The 18,431-nt window shown below is 29.8% G+C and overlaps 1 protein-coding gene across 2 annotated transcripts; it reads left to right on the top strand.

The window, feature by feature from the left end:
• The first annotated feature begins 4,915 nt into the window (after positions 1–4,915).
• Positions 4,916–11,057, top strand: LOC133701834 (uncharacterized). 2 transcript variants are annotated; one of them, XM_062125954.1, is made up of 8 exons: positions 4,916–5,024; positions 5,679–6,000; positions 7,036–7,233; positions 7,394–7,666; positions 8,451–8,553; positions 8,724–8,842; positions 9,326–9,502; positions 9,834–11,057. In XM_062125954.1, the coding sequence occupies exons 2-8, from the start codon at positions 5,689–5,691 to the stop codon at positions 10,662–10,664; spliced, it is 2,013 nt and encodes a 670-aa protein (XP_061981938.1). In that variant the 5' UTR covers positions 4,916–5,024; positions 5,679–5,688; the 3' UTR covers positions 10,665–11,057. The 2 variants fall into 2 exon arrangements, with proteins under 2 accessions (XP_061981938.1, XP_061981937.1); XM_062125953.1 differs by having other exon boundaries at positions 4,927–5,187.
• Positions 11,058–18,431: the final 7,374 nt, after the last annotated feature.

Below are 18,431 nucleotides of genomic sequence, written 5' to 3'. Positions count from 1 at the left end.
GAAAGGCCGAGAGAGAGAGCGGCCGATCCCTTAACTCTTTGCAATTTGCATCAGCCATCAATGGTGCAGAGGTCTCACATGAGGGGGGAGAGAGAGAGAGCAATCTAAAAACATGGGCTTTGAGGCTTTGATAATTAGTTAGATGAAATGGGCTGTTGTAAATGGGTCTTACATTTAATCGGGTGTGTTGGGTCAAGTATTGGGGGCGTTTGGGATTTAGTTAAGGGAGGATATGAGATTGACTTTTTTGCCCCGAGGTGGTACCTTGACAGGTTTTTTTAAGTAACTTGCAAATTTGTTTCTACTAGATGATTGCCCGTCAGGTTGGAGTAAAATTTCTTTTAACATAAAAAAAATATATCTTTAGGTATATTAATTTTTTTAAAAAAAAATTATATAAAAGTTCATACGATGTGATCTAGTTAATTTAAGAATACAAAAACAATCTAAACAACTAATAAAACTATAATTTAACTTAAAAAAAATATTTAATGTGATTTTTTTATAAATATTAAAATAATAACATATTAAATCAATTCAAGTTAGCTTGGATTAACATGCAATCAACTCAATATTAAACTATAAAATTGAGAAACAAATCAATTATAAAAAGGATAAAAAGTCAAGTTAACTCGTCAAACTCAAGACATGAGATACTGATGATCTTGTAAAAAATTAGTTATGAAAATTATAAAATATAATTTTTAATAAAACTTAACGTAGAATGATAAAATTAAAAAATATTATTTTAATACCTTTTTAAATAAAAAATATTTTAAAAAATAACCGCAACTACACTTTCAAACAACCTTTAAACCACGAGTAAAACAACAAACCAAAAATTATTATTAACATAACATTAAAAAATGGGACTGAATTATTAAAATTAATTATTATTATTATTATTATTATTATTATTATTATTATTATTATTATTATTATTATTAACAATACACAAAAATATGGGGAAAGTACTATACCAATGAATAGTACTATGCCCTGAAAAAAAATATTTGTTTTTGTTTTTTTCAATTAAAGTTTTTTTTTTAATTTTTAATATTAAATTTGTTTTTTATTAAGTTATCCCACTCTTATGACATATATCACGAGTTTGGTGGGTTAACTTAGTTGGTTAAGGTATTTTTTCCTTTTTTAACTTTTTTTTTCTTCAAATTTCAACATTTAATATTGAGTTAATTGAAAATTATACTTTATGATTTGTTTTATTTGCTTTGTATTAGGTTAATCTGGTTTCATGATTCAAAAATAGTGCTTAAAGAGTTACCCAAGTTGACTTAGTTTATTTTTTTTCTAATTTTATCATTCAATATTTGGTCGGTTGAAAATTGAGCTTCATAATCTATTTTAATTTATTTTCTATGGGGATATCTTTATATTATGATAAAGGTTGCAAATTTTGATATTTTAACCTCGTTTAAATCAAGTTGTTTTTTTTTCTTTCTAAGAAGTTATTTCGGTTTCATATCCTTCAACATTAGATTTGTTTTTTATTGGGTTGTCCTCGTCTCATTACTCGGGTTGTGAATTTGGTAGGTTAATCTAATTTGTAGATGTATCACAAAACACTTTTATTTTGTGTTTTTTTTTTAATTTAACCCTTTAATAGCCCAAATGTTTTCTATTTAGTTGTTTTTTAAAAATTTATTCTTCAATATTAGATTGTTTAAGGAAATATGCACTGTAATTTGTTTTTTTCAATTTTCTTTTTGTTGGTGTATATATTGGTCTCATAGAGTCATATATATTTTTTTCCTCTTGATTTCAACCTTTAGTATTAGATATGTTGGATGTGAGGGTTTATTATTTTTTTTTGTTTGCTTTTTATGAATTTATCTCGATCTCATGACCTGGCTTACAGGTTGGAAAAATTAACCCAAGATGACTCAAAGTTATTTTTTGTTTGCAGGTTGTTTTTCTTATTAAATTTATTTTTTTAATTTCATCATTTAATGCTAAATTAGTTGGAAATTGGATTTCACATGCTTTTTTCATGTTTTATATGAGGTTATTTTGATCTCATGAACTGGATTGCGAGTTTGGAGAGTAGACTCAGGTTGACTCGATTCATTTTTTTTTTGTGCGTGTGTGTGTATATATATGTATTTAATTTTACCCTCCAACAAATCAATTTTTTTTTTATTTAGTTTTTTTTAATCTCACATTGCAATATTAAGTTTTTTGAGAATTAAGTTTCGTAAAATTTTCTTTAATTTGCTTTGTGTGGGGTTATTTGAATATCATGGATTTTCTTCTTTCGATCTTGACCTTCAACATTATATTTATTGAAATTAAAGATTCATGATTTTTTTAATTTATTTTTTATGAAGTTATTTAAATTTCATAACTTAGATTGTAAGTTTATCAGGTTAGTCTGTTGACTTGAATTGTTTATTTTATCATTTATTTAATTAATTTTTTTATATAATTTCATTATTTAACATTATGCTAGTTGAAAATTGGGCTACATAATGTTTTTGATTTGTATTTTATAAGATTATTCCAATCAAATGAATGGGGTTGTAAGTTTGACAAGTGAATTAGAATTAATTGAGGTATTTTTTTTTTATCTTTTTTAAATTAATATTTTTTTAATTTTATTTTTTAGTATTGAGTTTATTAAGAATTGACTTTTATAATTTATTTTAATTTACTATCTATAAAGTTATTTTGATTTTATAATTCAGATAGTAAATTTAATAAGTTAACCAAATCAATCAAATATATCAAAATTTTAATATTTTAAAAAATATTATCTAATATATTATCACAATAATATTTTTAAAAAATATTTTTATATATTTTTTTTATTAAAAAAATTAACCAAACCCACGTCACATCATATCATACTAGATACATGACCCGCGCGATGCCGCGGGTCATTTTTTTATATAAAAAATATTTTAAAAAATAAAAATTTAAAAATCTTGGGTTTTTCTGCAAAGGTATACTTAAAAATCTTGGATTTAACTGTAACGCCTGACCTAAGAATAATATTAATAATAAAATTAAATTTACATGACCCAAGTTTAAGTGAGTCTGGCTGCAACACCAGACTCAAGAATATTAGATGTGGGTTTGGCTATAAGGTCATGTCATAAAAATATGATAATTAAATAGATTAATTAAAAAAACAAAGAAAAAAAATTAACAGGAAGAAAAAAAACTAATGAAGAAAAAGAAAAAAAATTAATTGGGTTAACCCTTTAAACCAGACTGTAACAATCTAGTGTTTTAAAGAAAAAAATTAAAAAATTAAATTCTCAATCAGCTTAATAGTAAAAAAAATAAAATCAACAAAAATAATTATGAAAAAAAAACAAAATATAAAGAAGAAAGACAATTTTGAAAAAAAATGAAAAAAATAAAAAAAAACACATGAGGAAAGCTAAAGCTAAAGCTAAATTCAAATTCTCAACCAACTCAATATTAAAAAAGTAAATTCGACAAAGATAATTTTAAAAAAAATATGTGGGGGAAACATTGCAGCCAAATAAAAACCATGCAAGGAAAACACTATAGTAATCCATAGTGTTTTTTTTTTTTGAAAAAAGCTACAAAGCTAAGTTTTCAACCAGCTCAATTTATAAAAAAAACCGACAAAGACTATTTAAAAAAAAAAGTCAATTTTGGGTAAAAGAAATGAAAAAAAACATGTAAAAAAAAGGAAACAAAAGCGGAAAAAAACACGTGGGGAAAGCTATAGTGTTTTAAAGAAAAAAATAAAAAAACTAAATTTTCAACCAGCTCAATAGTAAAAAAATAAAAGCAATAAAAATAATCCTGAAAAAACAAAAAAAATGTAAAAAATGACAATTTTGGAAAAAAAGAAAAACAAATAAAAAAACAAAAAAAAACATGTGGGGAAAGCTAAAATTAGATTCTCAGCTAGCTCAATATTGAAAAAATAAATTCGATAAAGATAATTTTTTTAAAAAAATATGTGGGGAAACACTGCAACAAAACAAAAACTGTGTAGGGAAAACACTGTAGCAATTCATATTATTTTTTTAATAAAAATATACAAAGCTAAATTTTCAACCAACTTAATATAAAAAAATAAAATCTACAAAGATCATTTTGAAAAAAAAAGAATAAAAAAATCATAAAAAAAACAATATATGAAAATATTATAGCAATCTACAACGTTTTAAAGAAAAAACAACTTAGTTAAATTTTCAACCAGCTCAATATTTAAAATTTTTTTGAAAAAAAATAAAAGAAGAAGAAGAAGAAGTCAATTTTGGGTAAAAAAAAAAGAAAAAAAAAACATGTAAAAAAAAAGAAAAAAAAGCCAAAAAAAATGCTACAGAAAAAAAAAGAAACAAAAGCAAAACAAAAAAAGCAAAAACAAAATGCTACAGTAAAAAACCTACGCGTTTTAAAAAAAATACAAAGCTAAATTCTCAACCAACTTAATATATAAAAAAATAAAATCTACAAAGAACATTTTGAAAAAAATAAAATAAAGAAATAAAAAAAATAATGTATAAGAATATTGTAGCAATTCATAATATTTTAAAGAAAAAAAACTATATAGTTAAATTTTCAACCAGCTCAACATTTAAAAAAATTAGCAAAGATAATTTTGAAATAAAAAATTATTATTATTTTTTTTAAAAAATCAATTTTGGGTAAAAAAAACAAAAAAAACATGTAAAAAAAACTGCTAACAAAAAAAAAACTGCTAACAAAAAAGAAGAAGTAAACCTGCTATAATGAATATCCCTAGCGTTTTAGAGTTCTTTAATTAATAGCGCCCATTAATCTAATATCTTGTTAATTGCTATTTATCCATTAATTTAAATTATTGAATGGATGGATCGAGTAAGGTCGGTTTAAAAGCCTTTCTGGATTTTACCTAAATAGAAGACCAGTATCCAACAACCACGTGTCTGAAGACTCTAAACAAAATATTTTCCTTAAAAAACAGAAGAAAAAAACAGAGGAGAGCGAGAGAGAGGTTTTGCTTGTTGGGTGTTAGGTCCCTCGCAGGTTGTCCAAAGGTAACAGAAAGAGAAAGGGAGGAAGACAGGGCAAATCAGTTTCCTTTCCTTGTTATTAACTTTAGATTTGATTTTTATTTTGATTCCTTAGCCAGAAAGTCTTATAATTAGCACTCCAACCTCAGCTTTCACGCACACACAAAAAAAAAAAAATTTCAATCAGGTTTGTTTCTTTCCATTCCTTCCTCTCCTATTATCATGTTCAGGTTCTCAATTCCTTCCTTCTTCTTCTTTTCGCTCTTATTATAATCAAATTCAAATACTTTTATTTTTTATTTTTAGTGATTTCAGACAAAAGTAGACTTGTTAAAGTTCTTTTTTTCTTCTTCTTCTTCTTCTTTTTCACATATTTTCTTGCAAACCCAAAATTGGGTCATCTATAAATTGCTTGGATTAGCTTTTGTGTGTGTAAAGTTTGAAACTCTCTTTCTTTTTAGAATGATTTTTTTGTTGGTAAAGAACCCTAGTAAAATTGCACTAAAGAATTATGGGTGTTGCCTTTTTTTTTAATAGTATGCCTTTTTAGCGGATAATTTATTGAATTTCCCTTGAATACAGCTTTTGTGCTTGATTTTCATCTTTTTCAAGTAACAATGAATTTTAGATTTTAGAGGTTGCTAATCATAGTGCATTTTTGGTTCGTGCGTGAATTAGGTATAAATTCATGGCAACTGCAACTATGGCTACGGCAGCCGGTGCAGCTGCTCTTTTGTACTATACTTTGAACCGTAAATTAAGGTCTAGCACATCTCATGATGATGACGATGGTGATAATGAGAATGACAGCGGTGACTCACCTAGTCGCGTTCATATAGGTATTGAACGCGTATCACATAGGTTAATTCAAGCTCCTGCAACGTGGTTGGAAACGATCTCAACTTTGTCGGAGACTCTCAGGTTTACTTACTCTGAAACTCTAGGGAAGTGGCCTATTGGGGACTTGGCATTTGGGATCAACTTTCTATTGAAGAGGCAGGTGAGCCCTTCCTTTGTTTCATGTCTAATTGTTTATGTTTGTTCTTCTTGATCCCCTGGTGAGACAGCTGTTTTTATAAGATTTCATTAATGTGTTGGTTTTTTAGAACAATGTTGTTGTCAATTATTTATTATTATTATTTCATGAGTGTGTTGGTTTATATGGCATGTCTGGAGGCATTTATTTATGTTAAACTGGACCTCTTCCTGTATCAAATGATGTCGTGAATTTTTGTATTGTATTTGCTAAAATTGACCCCCTCGTTCTCACCAAAAAAAGAAGAAAGGATACTAGACTAATATGTTGGTGTCAACATTTGAATCCTAGACAACTTGCTTGATTATGTCTTAGTTTTCACTTACTGGTTTTGAAATTTTGTGGCTGTTTTTGTGAAAACAGACATAAAATTTTGTGAGATGTTAATTAATTGTTTGAATCTTAGTATAATGCCTCAACCATGGTGGTCATGTTTGAAGAAACTCCAGGAACATGTCTTCTACAAGCTTTCGAGTCTTTTACTGGATTGGTAGAATAATTCTGACGGTCACACCTTTTCCTTGGTGGTCATGTTCGAATAAACTCTTTTCACACACCTTATAGATAATCTGAATCTTGAGATGTAGTTAGTTGCTATATTGAGGGTTTTTAGATTGCTAAGGCAGAATAGTAGTTATACACAGTAAGAAACTCCTTTACCCCAAGGCTGCAGTTCTATAATTGTTTGAAGAAACCTCAATCCATTTTCTTGGTCATTGGAGAAAATAAATATGCCTGCATGCTTGTATTCCTGTGCTGCATTAGTGGTGCTATCTGGCCACTCAACATGACATTTTTTTCATCAAAATGCTGTTTCTGTGTGTTTTAGAGAATTCCAGTAACTCTATTTGCACTATATCTTTTGCTCCTGACATTACCAAATAGTTTTTTCATCTTTATAGGAAACAATGAGTTCATGATGCAGAGATCTTCTGAATCATTTTCTTTTTGGTGCTTTCTTTTGTTGGGCCGATAATCTGACTTGAATCTTATTTGCAGGGCACCTTACATGTTGGCAGTGTATTTGGCGGTGAAGATAGTGTACAGCTTAAAGGATTAGAAGTAGCAGCTGAACTTAGATACCTCTTAAACTTGTTGACCTTGTGTTGGCATTTCTCAAAAAAACCTTTTCCTTTGTTTTTAGAGGAGACAGGGTTTACTGAAGAAAGTGTTCTTCTTCAAGAACCCAAAGCAGGAGTAAGTTTTATATAATGCTTCAATTGTTGAATACTTCACTTAAAGGTCCTGGTGTACCTTTTGCTTCCTTTCGCATTATTGTTTTGACAAAAGGTCCTGAGCATGATACCTGTAGTATCCATGCGTTTTCTGAATGCATCTTTACATCTATGTAATGCAGATATTGAAGCCAGCTTTTACAATTTTAGTTGATCACAAGACAAAATATTTTTTCTTACTGATACGTGGAACACATAGCATTAAAGATACTTTGACAGCTGCAACTGGAGCTGTTGTGCCTTTTCATCACTCTGTTGTGCATGAGGGAGGAGTCAGCAATTTAGTTTTAGGCTATGCACATTGTGGGATGGTTGCAGCTGCCTGGTGGATTTCAAAGCTTGCAACACCTTGTCTCAAACAGGCGCTTGGGCAATTCCCTGATTATAAACTCAAGGTAAACGCAAGTTGGAAACTTTATTTCCCCTCACTGTGTGCTCAAGTCATTTTGTGGCCATGTCATAAAACCAGAATCATTTCTGTTTCTATCTTGAAAAACAAAAAAAAACCACAGATAGGAACAATATTGAATCTCAACTTGATTTAGTATCCTGTACTTCTAAGTTTGAGCTCATAGCAGAGTTCATTGCTATGTTTGAGGAGTTTATTTTTTTTTCGAACATATTTTTTTTATTGCAACTAATGTTAGCTCTGAACACTCTAGTCAGGTTTATAGTCTTCTGGAACCTATTTGCTGCGTGAGTGTTTTCAAGACACTATACATTAGTTATTGCTTTCCTCAAACTTTCTCCATCCTTCCTTTCTTTTGTGAAGCCGAGAAATTTTGACCAGAAGATGAGAGTACATAACCTGGTTCATGATACCTTTCATTACCCAAGTGTTTGAATCTGTTCCTACTGAACGTTCTGAAACATTTGCCTGTGAACATTGAATACTCTTTGTATTCTATAGTGTCTTGTGCAACTGGTATGTCAAAACAAGCACTAGCAAGATTCCATAAATTGCCTGTTGCTTTGGTTCTACTCTTAGTTTATCCTAGCAAATCATATCTATGATTCATGTGAAGAAACATTTTCATGAAAAGTGCCCTCTTTGAATCTCCTTTCAAAACTGAATAAAACTGTATAGAACATCCTTTTTTTCTTTACATTTGATAATATCTTGTTTAAGGTGAATAAGGTTAACAAGTTTTACTAAGATTACTTCTCTTGAATCCAAAGATTGTAGGGCACTCTCTTGGTGGAGGCACTGCTGCCCTTTTAACATATGTATTACGAGAACAGAAGGAATTATCGTCAACTACGTGTGTCACATTTGCTCCAGGTTTCTATCCAGAACTTATCAAATCTTCAGTGTTAACATGAAAACTTGATGCCTTTCATCTCTCTCTCTCTCTCTCTGTGGCACCTGGGTTTGCTTTCATGAATTCTATAGAGTGGTATGGTGGTGTGTGCGTGCTTTCTATGTTCACTGACTCGAGGTTCCATATGCAGCTGCTTGTATGACATGGGAATTGGCTGAATCAGGCAATGATTTCATTACTTCTGTTATAAATGGAGCTGACTTAGTGCCTACATTCTCAGCTGCTTCAGTTGATGATTTACGTGCAGAGGTTACTTTCTTAAAACTGTTTAGGATTTCAATTTACTTTCTTTTTCTTATTCCAAATTTATTGACATCCAAGCATTAGTTGGCGGATATCTTTTATGCATGTATCCTATGTGGCAGAATTTATGACTTTGCTTGCTGAAACTTTTCTGATGTTTTACCATTGGGAGTTGTCTGGATGAGGGCTGATATAACTGCAAAACATCTTTGTTTGTATGGTTCTCATTTATGCTGCAAAGTAGTTGTGTTGATGCTGGTGAATTTTGCATTGAAGCATTCAGAGTCTCCCAAAAGCTTTCCCCTTTTGCTCTTTTATTTACCCGTTTTTGAGAAATTCATTTTATTTGAGAAAACAACTGGCAATTTTTCAAGTCCTCGTACGTGCCACCCTGACTTTTCTCATTAACTTCAATAACGATGTGCAACTTCAATTTCTCATTCTCTGTTGTGCTTCTCATATTTTTTAGCAACAATTTTCCTGTTTCAGGTGACAGCATCTGCATGGTTGAATGATTTGAGGAATCAGATTGAGCATACAAGAATTCTGAGTACTGTTTATCGTTCGGCATCGGCGTTGGGCTCCCGTCTTCCATCCATCGCCAGCGCTAGAGCAAAGGTTGCTGGGGCTGGGGCAATGTTGCGCCCTGTCTCCAATGGTACACAGGTGATATCTTGTATGCAATGCAATTGCAAACTAGTTTCTCTTCATAATTCCACAACATTCTTAGACTTCTCAATCAACTGAAGTGGACTTGCTGTGGTCCTTCCTTTTCCTCCTCAACTGGTACATTTTGACTATCAACAAGGAATTAATGTCTGAAACTGTGGTTGGATCCTATCCTATCATTCGCTCATATGGAAGGCATAACAATGAATTATTGAAAGAACCCTAGCTCTTGTATTCATAGCAAAGTTTATATAGCTCGAGTGAGTACATAGAGATGATAAGAGTTCTTCTACTCAAAACCAACTAGTTTGGTATTTAATGCCTGCAGGTTGTGATGAAGAGAGCACAGAGCATGGCCCAGGCGGCATGGACCACACGCCCTTCCCTTCAGTTGTCTTCATGGTCGTGCATTGGACCCCGCCACCGAGCCACAGCTGCAAGTTCAAATTCAGGAGAGGGAGGTTCCCCAGGATCTGGCTTAAAAGCTGAAACTTCAGAGCCTCTTCTTACATCTCCTGACAGTAACACAACCACAGCTTCCACTGGAACTATTGAACTCCCTGCTTCTTCTGGAGGAGCAGAATGGACTTCAGAAATTGAATATTCTTGTACTGATGAAATGGCTTCACATGCTCATATGGGTACTGATCTTGATCATGGAGAGGACCTCATGAGTGATTCACATGAAGACCGAATGAATGAAGTGGAGTTGTGGCAACAGCTTGAGCATGAGCTGTATGATAGATCAGATAGTGAGGATGCTGATGTGGCAAAGGAAATAAGGGAAGAAGAAGCAGCAGCCATTGCAGAGGTAGGCGAGGAGCAGCCTGGAAGCACTGCTCCAGGAATGAAGGAAGTGCGCAGATTCTTCCCTCCAGGAAAGATTATGCATATTGTTACCCTGCATCTTGATAGTGCAGAGAGTGAAGGTGATACCCCCACCTCGAGTGGTTCTGACAACAGCCAGCCACCGGTGGAGACTAAAGTTGGGATCTTCCGTACTCCCAGAACGCTTTATGGGAAGCTGAGGCTTTCTCAAACCATGGTCAGCGATCACTTTATGCCTGTTTATAGGAGGCAGATTGAAAAGCTAATTAAAGAACTTGAAGAGGAAGAGGCTGCTGGTAATCACAAGGACAACGCAGAGGTTGTGTTATAGGGAAAGTGTTACTGGCATGGTACTGAATCAACACCATACAGAAACAGATTTACACAGTTTCTTTCATACTTGAAAAGAGAGGATTCAGCGTATTCGGATTTCACTTCATTAATTAGACGCATGTGGCAGTAGATGTCCTTAACTGCAATGAAAATGCGTTTTGGTTGAAGCCACTTGGGTAAAGATCCATGCCAGGTTGCACACGAGAGAAAGCAATTAATTGTTTTCATTTATAGTTTTGCATGCTCAACCATGGTTTATAGAACCATTCCTGGCACATCCAAGGTCAGCCATTGACTGTACTAATCCTTAGTTTCTCTTGAAAGTGATTTTGTCGACCCTGACCATTTGTGTATTTAGTGTTTCAGCTCGAAGGTTCTATTTGGTGCTACAGTTGAACTGATTTTTTTTTATTAAAATTTGATTTTTTTTTCTTCAAATTATATATTTTTTAGTGTTTTTTTGATTGTTTTGATATGCTAATAATAATAATAATAAAAAATATACTATGTTGATGTATTTTTAAGCGACAAATATTTTAAAAAAGTAATCTATATTATACTCCCAATCAGACATTGATCTCTTTCCTAAGTCAAACTAGTTTTCTTCTCCAAATGGCTGTCCTGAGCATTGTATGAAATACGCTTTCATAATTTGTCGAGCAGATTTTCTCTTAACGGTGGTTTACAGCTTGTAATTGCCAAAAAGTTTTTGATTTAAGGACTAAATTATGCATAACATAAATTAAAGGACCAAAATTTTTAAAAAAGGACTAAAATATTAGAAAATTAAATATAGGGATAGAAATAAATTGTTGAAAAAATTTCAAATATCAAAATAAACCTTTGCCAAAAAAACTTCACTTGAACTTGCCGTGTCTAGTATGCATCAAAACACAAATAAGAACATGTATTGTCTACTCCAATCCATTAAATATATCCTTAGAGGTTTTTTTGGTTTTTAGCACAGTAAAAAAAAGAAGATAAAATATCACTGTCTGTAAAATATTTAGAGAAATGACAAGTTTCTTGAGCTACAATTTTTATATATGACTCCTAAGTTCTAGATGAGGGTTGTGACTTCAAATGATTTTCATATCTATTTTTTTTTTTATTTTTCATCCTTATTTTCCCTCACTCCCAACAACCACCACCCACCTTTGCGTCCCTGTCATCGCTGACAACCTTTTCTTTGATGGATCTAAGGTATGGTTAACACATGTCTCGTTGCATTGCCTCAATATAGTTGAGAAGCATTGTTCTGATTGAGCAATGCAATAATTTGACTTATCTCAGTACATCCCGAATTATATTGATACCGGTGTTGAAATGTATCGATCATCGAGGTAAGTATGAAGGGAATTTGATTGGTGATTCATACAACTTACCTATATTTTTGGAATGCTAGGAGGGATCGACTATTGAAGGAGTAACATTTGACAATTGATCTAGATACCTCTATATCAGATGATATTTGCCTAATATGTGCTAGTTTATTACACTTATATAATTATATTCCCAAGATGTCCACGTAATCTAATGTATTATAAACCCTGATATTAAAGACAAAATCAATTGATATGCAATAATTTGTTTTAGATATAACATTTATTAAATATTGTTATAAATGACATGTGATAATTATTTTTCAATGTATATATATAGATTTATTACTTAGCATGTGAGGCTGGAAAAAGCAACAACTTCTGTCAGTGAAGGTGTTGATAAAATGAGTTGTGTCATGGCCAGCACTATGCTCAATTTGTGTCATGGTGGACTTCAGTAGGTTGAGGAGGCTGAGTGTCTCGAAACGACATTAATGGAAGATGAGATCACTTATCGTGAAAAAGGGACATATAGTTGGGGATGTTGGTTTATTCATGAGCGTTCCAAACCTGTCTATGAGCTCAGACGATTTTGGTGCTGACCCTTATACAAACACTATAGGCGTGTCCTTAAGTTGGGATGGTGATGTGGGTCCTTCCACCAGGGCTCTAGATCCATTTACGAGCTATGATGGTTTTATAGATCTATTTATATTATATAATTTAATGTTATAAGAATTATAATTTTAGTTTAAATTTAATAAAATATTATGTGAATTATTGTGTTTAATTGTGAATGGTTAATTTTAATGAATTGTGAAGTGTGTTGATATTTTAATTATATTGTAAAGATGAATTAGTAAATTGTGTTTCTAAATTCTAAAGCTAGTTTGCTTTGAGTTATTTTTGGCAAGGAGTTAGAAAGGTCGAAAGAAATGCCATGAACACATTTTTTGGGCTAGTCGCACTCCTTAACTACATCTCGAGAGTCGCACATGTGAAATGCAACTTGAAAGGATTGCGACTTGAAATGCAACTGTAACTTTTTTTTTTACTATGCTAAGGTAAAAAAAAAAACCTTCATATCCTAATATGAATAGCAGACGCACACGCATCTTAACAACCACATTATAACTAACAATTGCAATAACGTTGAAAACTAACTCTTATACCAAATATATCCTTGCAACGAATCTCAAACAGAAGCTTCATAAGCTAGGTTTCTTATTTACTTTTTTACTTCCTTTTTATTTTTTTATTATCTTAGTTCATCTTGCTATGTTATATTATATTATAAATTATAAAAAAATAAAAAAATGTTTTTATTGTTTATTTTAGTGTAAAAGTTAACTCAATTATACTATTAACTACTACAGTGTTGCTAAATTACCCCCTCTTTTTCTTTTTTTATCATTGAAAAATTATCTAGTTACCAGACTTTTTTTCTTTTTAATTTTATTATTTCATATTATATTAATAATTTTTTTTTATTTTATCATTTCATATTATATTAATACAATTTGAAGCCTCTTAATTTGTTTTGATTTACGTGTTAGGGCATATAAGCGCGCTCATAAAACAATATTCTAACATTAAATTAAAGCTCGATATTAAAAAAATATAATTTAATGTGAATAATAAAAAAAAATTAAAACAACATGGACTAAATTTAAGACTAAAAAGCAATCCTTTCTCTTTTTGAATGTTCAAAGGATATGAAAAAATATAGTTTGGTCCCTAATGTTTTACTTTTTTCATTTTTGGTCATTGTGTTTTGAGGTTTTACCGTTTCAGTACTAAATTTTATTTATTTTATCTTTTGATCCCTAACATTTTTTAAAAATTAAGTCATCATAAAAAGAGATGATAGAAAGTGTTTGGTTGATCATATTTTGATTATAAAAAAGATTAATCTTGGTGTTAGTTTGTTTTTGAAAGAGAATTCAATAGAGACGATATTTTTCTTTGAATCTGTTGTAAAAAATAGATAAAGACCTATAAAGTTATTTTCTATTAGATTAGAATTTGTTTTCTTATAGTGATTCTAGTTTTTTTCAAGATTTAAATGGGTTTCTTGAAGTTTCAAAGATATTCTTAAAGGTATTTTAATGTAAAAAGAAGTTAGAAATTGTGTTTTTGTGATTTAAAACTCAAACCTCAACTTTCCGGAGATGGCAAAAAAGTAATCAAAAGATGATATGTTGTCTACTAAGACAAGCAACAAATCATTTGCTATATAAGAAATTTTTTAGGATGATATCCTCCTCCTCATTGATTAAAAAAACCTAGGTGTGTGGCCAACATTCTAGGCTCATGCGTGCTTGGAATTATTTTCTTGGCTTAAACAACTAAGACAAGCAGCACATCATTTGCTATATAAGAAATTTTTTAGGATGATATCCTCCTCCTCATTGATTAAAAAAACCTAGGTGTGTGGCCAACATTCTAGGCTCATGCGTGCTTGGAATTATTTTCTTGGCTTAAACAACTTGGTTTTTTTTTTAAATATCCCTTTATGTTTTTCATGTTTTTATTTTCTTGATAAAAATCTCTTTAAATCAATTTTTTAAAATAATATTTAAGTGATTATCCAATTATATATTTGTTTTCAAGAAAACCAAAGCTTTTTACGCTTGCTTATAAATCATTATGTATTAGTCTAATATGCATATTTTTTAAAATAATTTGGTCATTAATATTGAATGAAAATAAAATATCTATATATTTTTTAATTTTTATATAAATTTTCTCAAATTTATTGTTCTTATATTGTTTCATTTAGGTACATAAAAAAGATAAATTTATGATTTTTTTAATTATTTGTTTTATTGAAACTTATTTTCATGACCGTAAAAAGTTTACTTAAAACAATAATTGTCATAAAACGCATGTTTTTGACAAAATATAAAAGAAAAAACATGATTAAAAAATTAATTTATTATTAAAAAATAGGTTTTTTTTAGTTCTAATCATTGTAGTTTTTTCTAATATTGTTTTTTTTGTTATAAAATTGGAATGACCATATAAAAAAGAAAACAAAGAAAACCATGAAGCCTATTTAAAAAAAAATCAACGTCAAGTAATGAGATTGAAAAAGAAAATAAGTCCATAAAAAAGATGGGAACCTGCTTTAGCTTATAAAATCGGTGACTCGATTCATTTGATTAGAAACATCAAACCTGGAAAAACCATGAAGCCCAAATTTTAAAAAATCAAATGTCAAATGATAAAATTGAAGAAAAAAAATCACAAAAAAGAATTAAAAACATAAAATAGCAATTAAAAGAATAAAGATCAAATTTGAAAATAAAATAAAATGATAGGGTGTATAATTTTGGATTGAAGAGCTAAATTAAAAAAGAAAAATCAATTTTATAAAAGAGTTAAAAGAAGAAACCACTCCAAAAATGAGAACCAAATTTTTTTAAAATAACAAATTAAATATTTTGATTAAATGATGGAATTGAAAACAATTAAAAGTTTATAAAAGAGATAACATAAAAATGAAGAAAAAAAAGATTCAGGATCAAATTTAAAAAATAAAAAATTTAGATTGAAGGGTAAAATTGAAAACAAAACAAAAACCTATAAAAAGGTCAAGAAAAAAAAAACAAATCAACATAATGATGATTGATACTTAAATATCCTTAACAAAGGGGCCACCCTGAAAGTTTAATTGTCAGGCATGGATTTCAAGAAATGAGAGGGAAAATAGAGAAAAAAATGACTCCAAATGAAATCCATCTAGAAATATCAAACATGCATCGCTGATAGAGGAAGAGGACGTCATGATGAATCTATGACATGACAAAAGATAATCTTTCATTATCGAAGGATGTTGTACGCTTCGTCAAAGTATAACAAAACCCTACCATACTCGACTGCATGCATGACACGCATCTGACAATTTCAAAATTTTAATTATTTTTAAGTAATGTAAAATATCAATTTACCCCTCTACTAATGTGGTTATTACCTAAAATCAAAAACGAAAATTCAGAAATGCTTCCAAAGCAACAAATTTTATTACAAGGGTAAGTTGGTAATTTTACTATGCTAAAAATAATGATTTTTTTTTAAAATCCATAGCAACCAATTACATGTATTTTTCTTCTAAGGGCAAAAAAATTATTTTACTGTTCTTAAAAAATGTGAAAATACCTTTATACCCCCTATTGAAAAATAAAAATGTCAAATGAATCACATGAAAAAGATTATTTTGCCTCTCATTTTACCCCTGAGCTTAATCTTCTAGGCTCATTTGGTGAAGGGCAAAACCATCAACTCACTATTACAATCCATAATAACTTATATCTAGAGCTACAATATTTTCCCCACACCCTATATATTTTGTTAATAGGCCCAACATTATAATATCTTCTCAAATTAACTCAACTTGAATCTAATGTGCTTACCTATAAATTAAATAATATTTACTAATTTATTGGGTTGTGCTATGTTGTGGGTGAGATAAAAAATTCTTTGAATACAAAAAAATATTTATGTTATAAGAAACTATTTGGTATTGTTATTACACCTGGTCCGATAGGTCAACCTTGAAACCTAATAAGCCCTTTCTTGCCTAGCATGAATTTAAAATTAAACTGTATAAGAGTTGTCCTGATGTGACAAAGTTAACTTGACAGGTCCAAAAACAACTTGAATGATCAATTAAAAACATGGTTTGACTTTAATTTTTTTGAAGATGATATTTTTTATTGAATATTGAGACGATGATATATTGGATTGACCTAGACTTCGCTACTTAACTTGTCAAAGCTGTGATCCGGGTCATAGACTTTACAAGGTTTTTTTTTTTTTTAAAATAATTTTTTACTTAATTATACAATAAAAAAATAGACAATCACAAAATCGATTTCATACCAAATATCAATATATTTGTTTGAGACTATGATATTCTCGTAGAAAGCAAACTGAAACAAATTACATGGACTAATTCAAAATTAACCAAATATTGAATGATAAAATTGAAAAAAAATCCAATAAAAAAATTAAATACAAACCCAATGTTTAAGAATGAAATTAAAAAAATACAAAGAGAAAAAATAAAAATAAAATTAAGGAACCTTATTGATCATATAAATAGTAAAAAAGATTGAGTCATACCCTAATTTTTTTAATATGTAGTATAATATCTTCTCCCATTTAAAAGATCTTGATTTTGAATTTTTGTAATGAATGCGAAGTTAGGGAGAATTAGAATGTTGATTTATGTATGCTATTTTAACATCAACAAGCTTCTCATTTAGCATCAACAAGCCTTTCATTTAACGATGTTTAATGTATGCTATTTTACAAAATAAAAGAGAATGTTAGGGCATTAAAAACAAATATAAAATCCATAATAGAAGTAGGGAAAATCTAAAAAGTATCCCTTGAGAATTATATGAACGCACTCATTATATTTCATTTATTTTTAAATTGTATCAAAAAGGGATTAAAAATCAAATATTCAAATTAAAATCAATGATATTAATTAAATATATTAAATAATTATTATTTTATATGATAATATTTTTAATTATAAAAAACATACATAAATTCATTAGGAATTAAATGACTTTTAACAAGTGACCTAAAGGCACCCGTTAATCGACCTACAAATATTCATTATTAACATCTCTTAAATTAGCCAAAAGAATTGTCGACTTGTTGCTCAATCGGTACCCTTGTCTCCTTTTCTAAGCAAAATATTTAGTTGGAACCTTTCTTTTATAACTAAATCTGTTAAATTAGTTAGTAAGGAATAAATCTACATTTTAAGAAAACAACACAATATAATATTAAATAATGACTTCAATATTAAAACAAAATCAAATAAGAAAAACAAAAAAGAAATTAAGTTACAAAGAGATATCTCAATAATTTCAGATGATGTAAAACCCCAAAACAATATCATAAGATCTCGCTTTCATGATTTTAAGGATTTAAATTGAAATTTTACTATGATGAAGTCGATATAAACTTTAAACAGTATTGGACTTTTCATGACTGTGATTTTAGACTGGTGTGGTGATTATTTGACCATTGGTCTAGTGGGTTGACGTGGTGAATTCCACGAGCTTTCTTGCAAAACAGGAGATCCTTCGATGCTTAAGCTAGTAAATGTAGAAGAAGTAATGTGCATGAAAAAGAAAAGGAGTGAGGAGCAGGGGGTGCAAGGAACAAGTAGGGATGATAGTTTAATCCGACCTAGATGGATATCAACTCGAATGAGTGAGTTTTTTTGGATAGTTACTTTACCTAATAGGTAATGGATAATGTACGAACATTGTCAAACCTGACCCAAATATAACTTGATGGATAATATACATAGATATAGTTGGACAATGAATAACCATATGATGGATAAAATATGTATATTTAAATTTCTTATTTGATGGGTAACAGATAAGGTATGCATATAGAAAAACCGGACCTTT

This window comes from Populus nigra, chromosome 8 (assembly GCF_951802175.1).
Source record: "Populus nigra chromosome 8, ddPopNigr1.1, whole genome shotgun sequence".
NCBI lineage: Eukaryota > Viridiplantae > Streptophyta > Magnoliopsida > Malpighiales > Salicaceae > Populus > Populus nigra.
Note: the sequence above shows the minus strand (reverse complement) of the source record. Positions and strands in the feature narration are given on the sequence as shown.

What these genes read in the sequence shown, in the direction of transcription:
- LOC133701834 (XM_062125954.1), top strand. Translation starts at nt 5,689, where the DNA reads ATGGCAACTGCAACTATGGCTACGGCAGCCGGTGCAGCTGCTCTTTTG. An exon ending in TTCAAGAACCCAAAGCAGGA is followed by an intron (nt 7,234 to 7,393) that starts GTAAGTTTTATA and finishes TATGTAATGCAG; the next exon opens with ATATTGAAGCCAGCTTTTAC. An exon ending in TTGATGATTTACGTGCAGAG is followed by an intron (nt 8,843 to 9,325) that starts GTTACTTTCTTA and finishes TTCCTGTTTCAG; the next exon opens with GTGACAGCATCTGCATGGTT.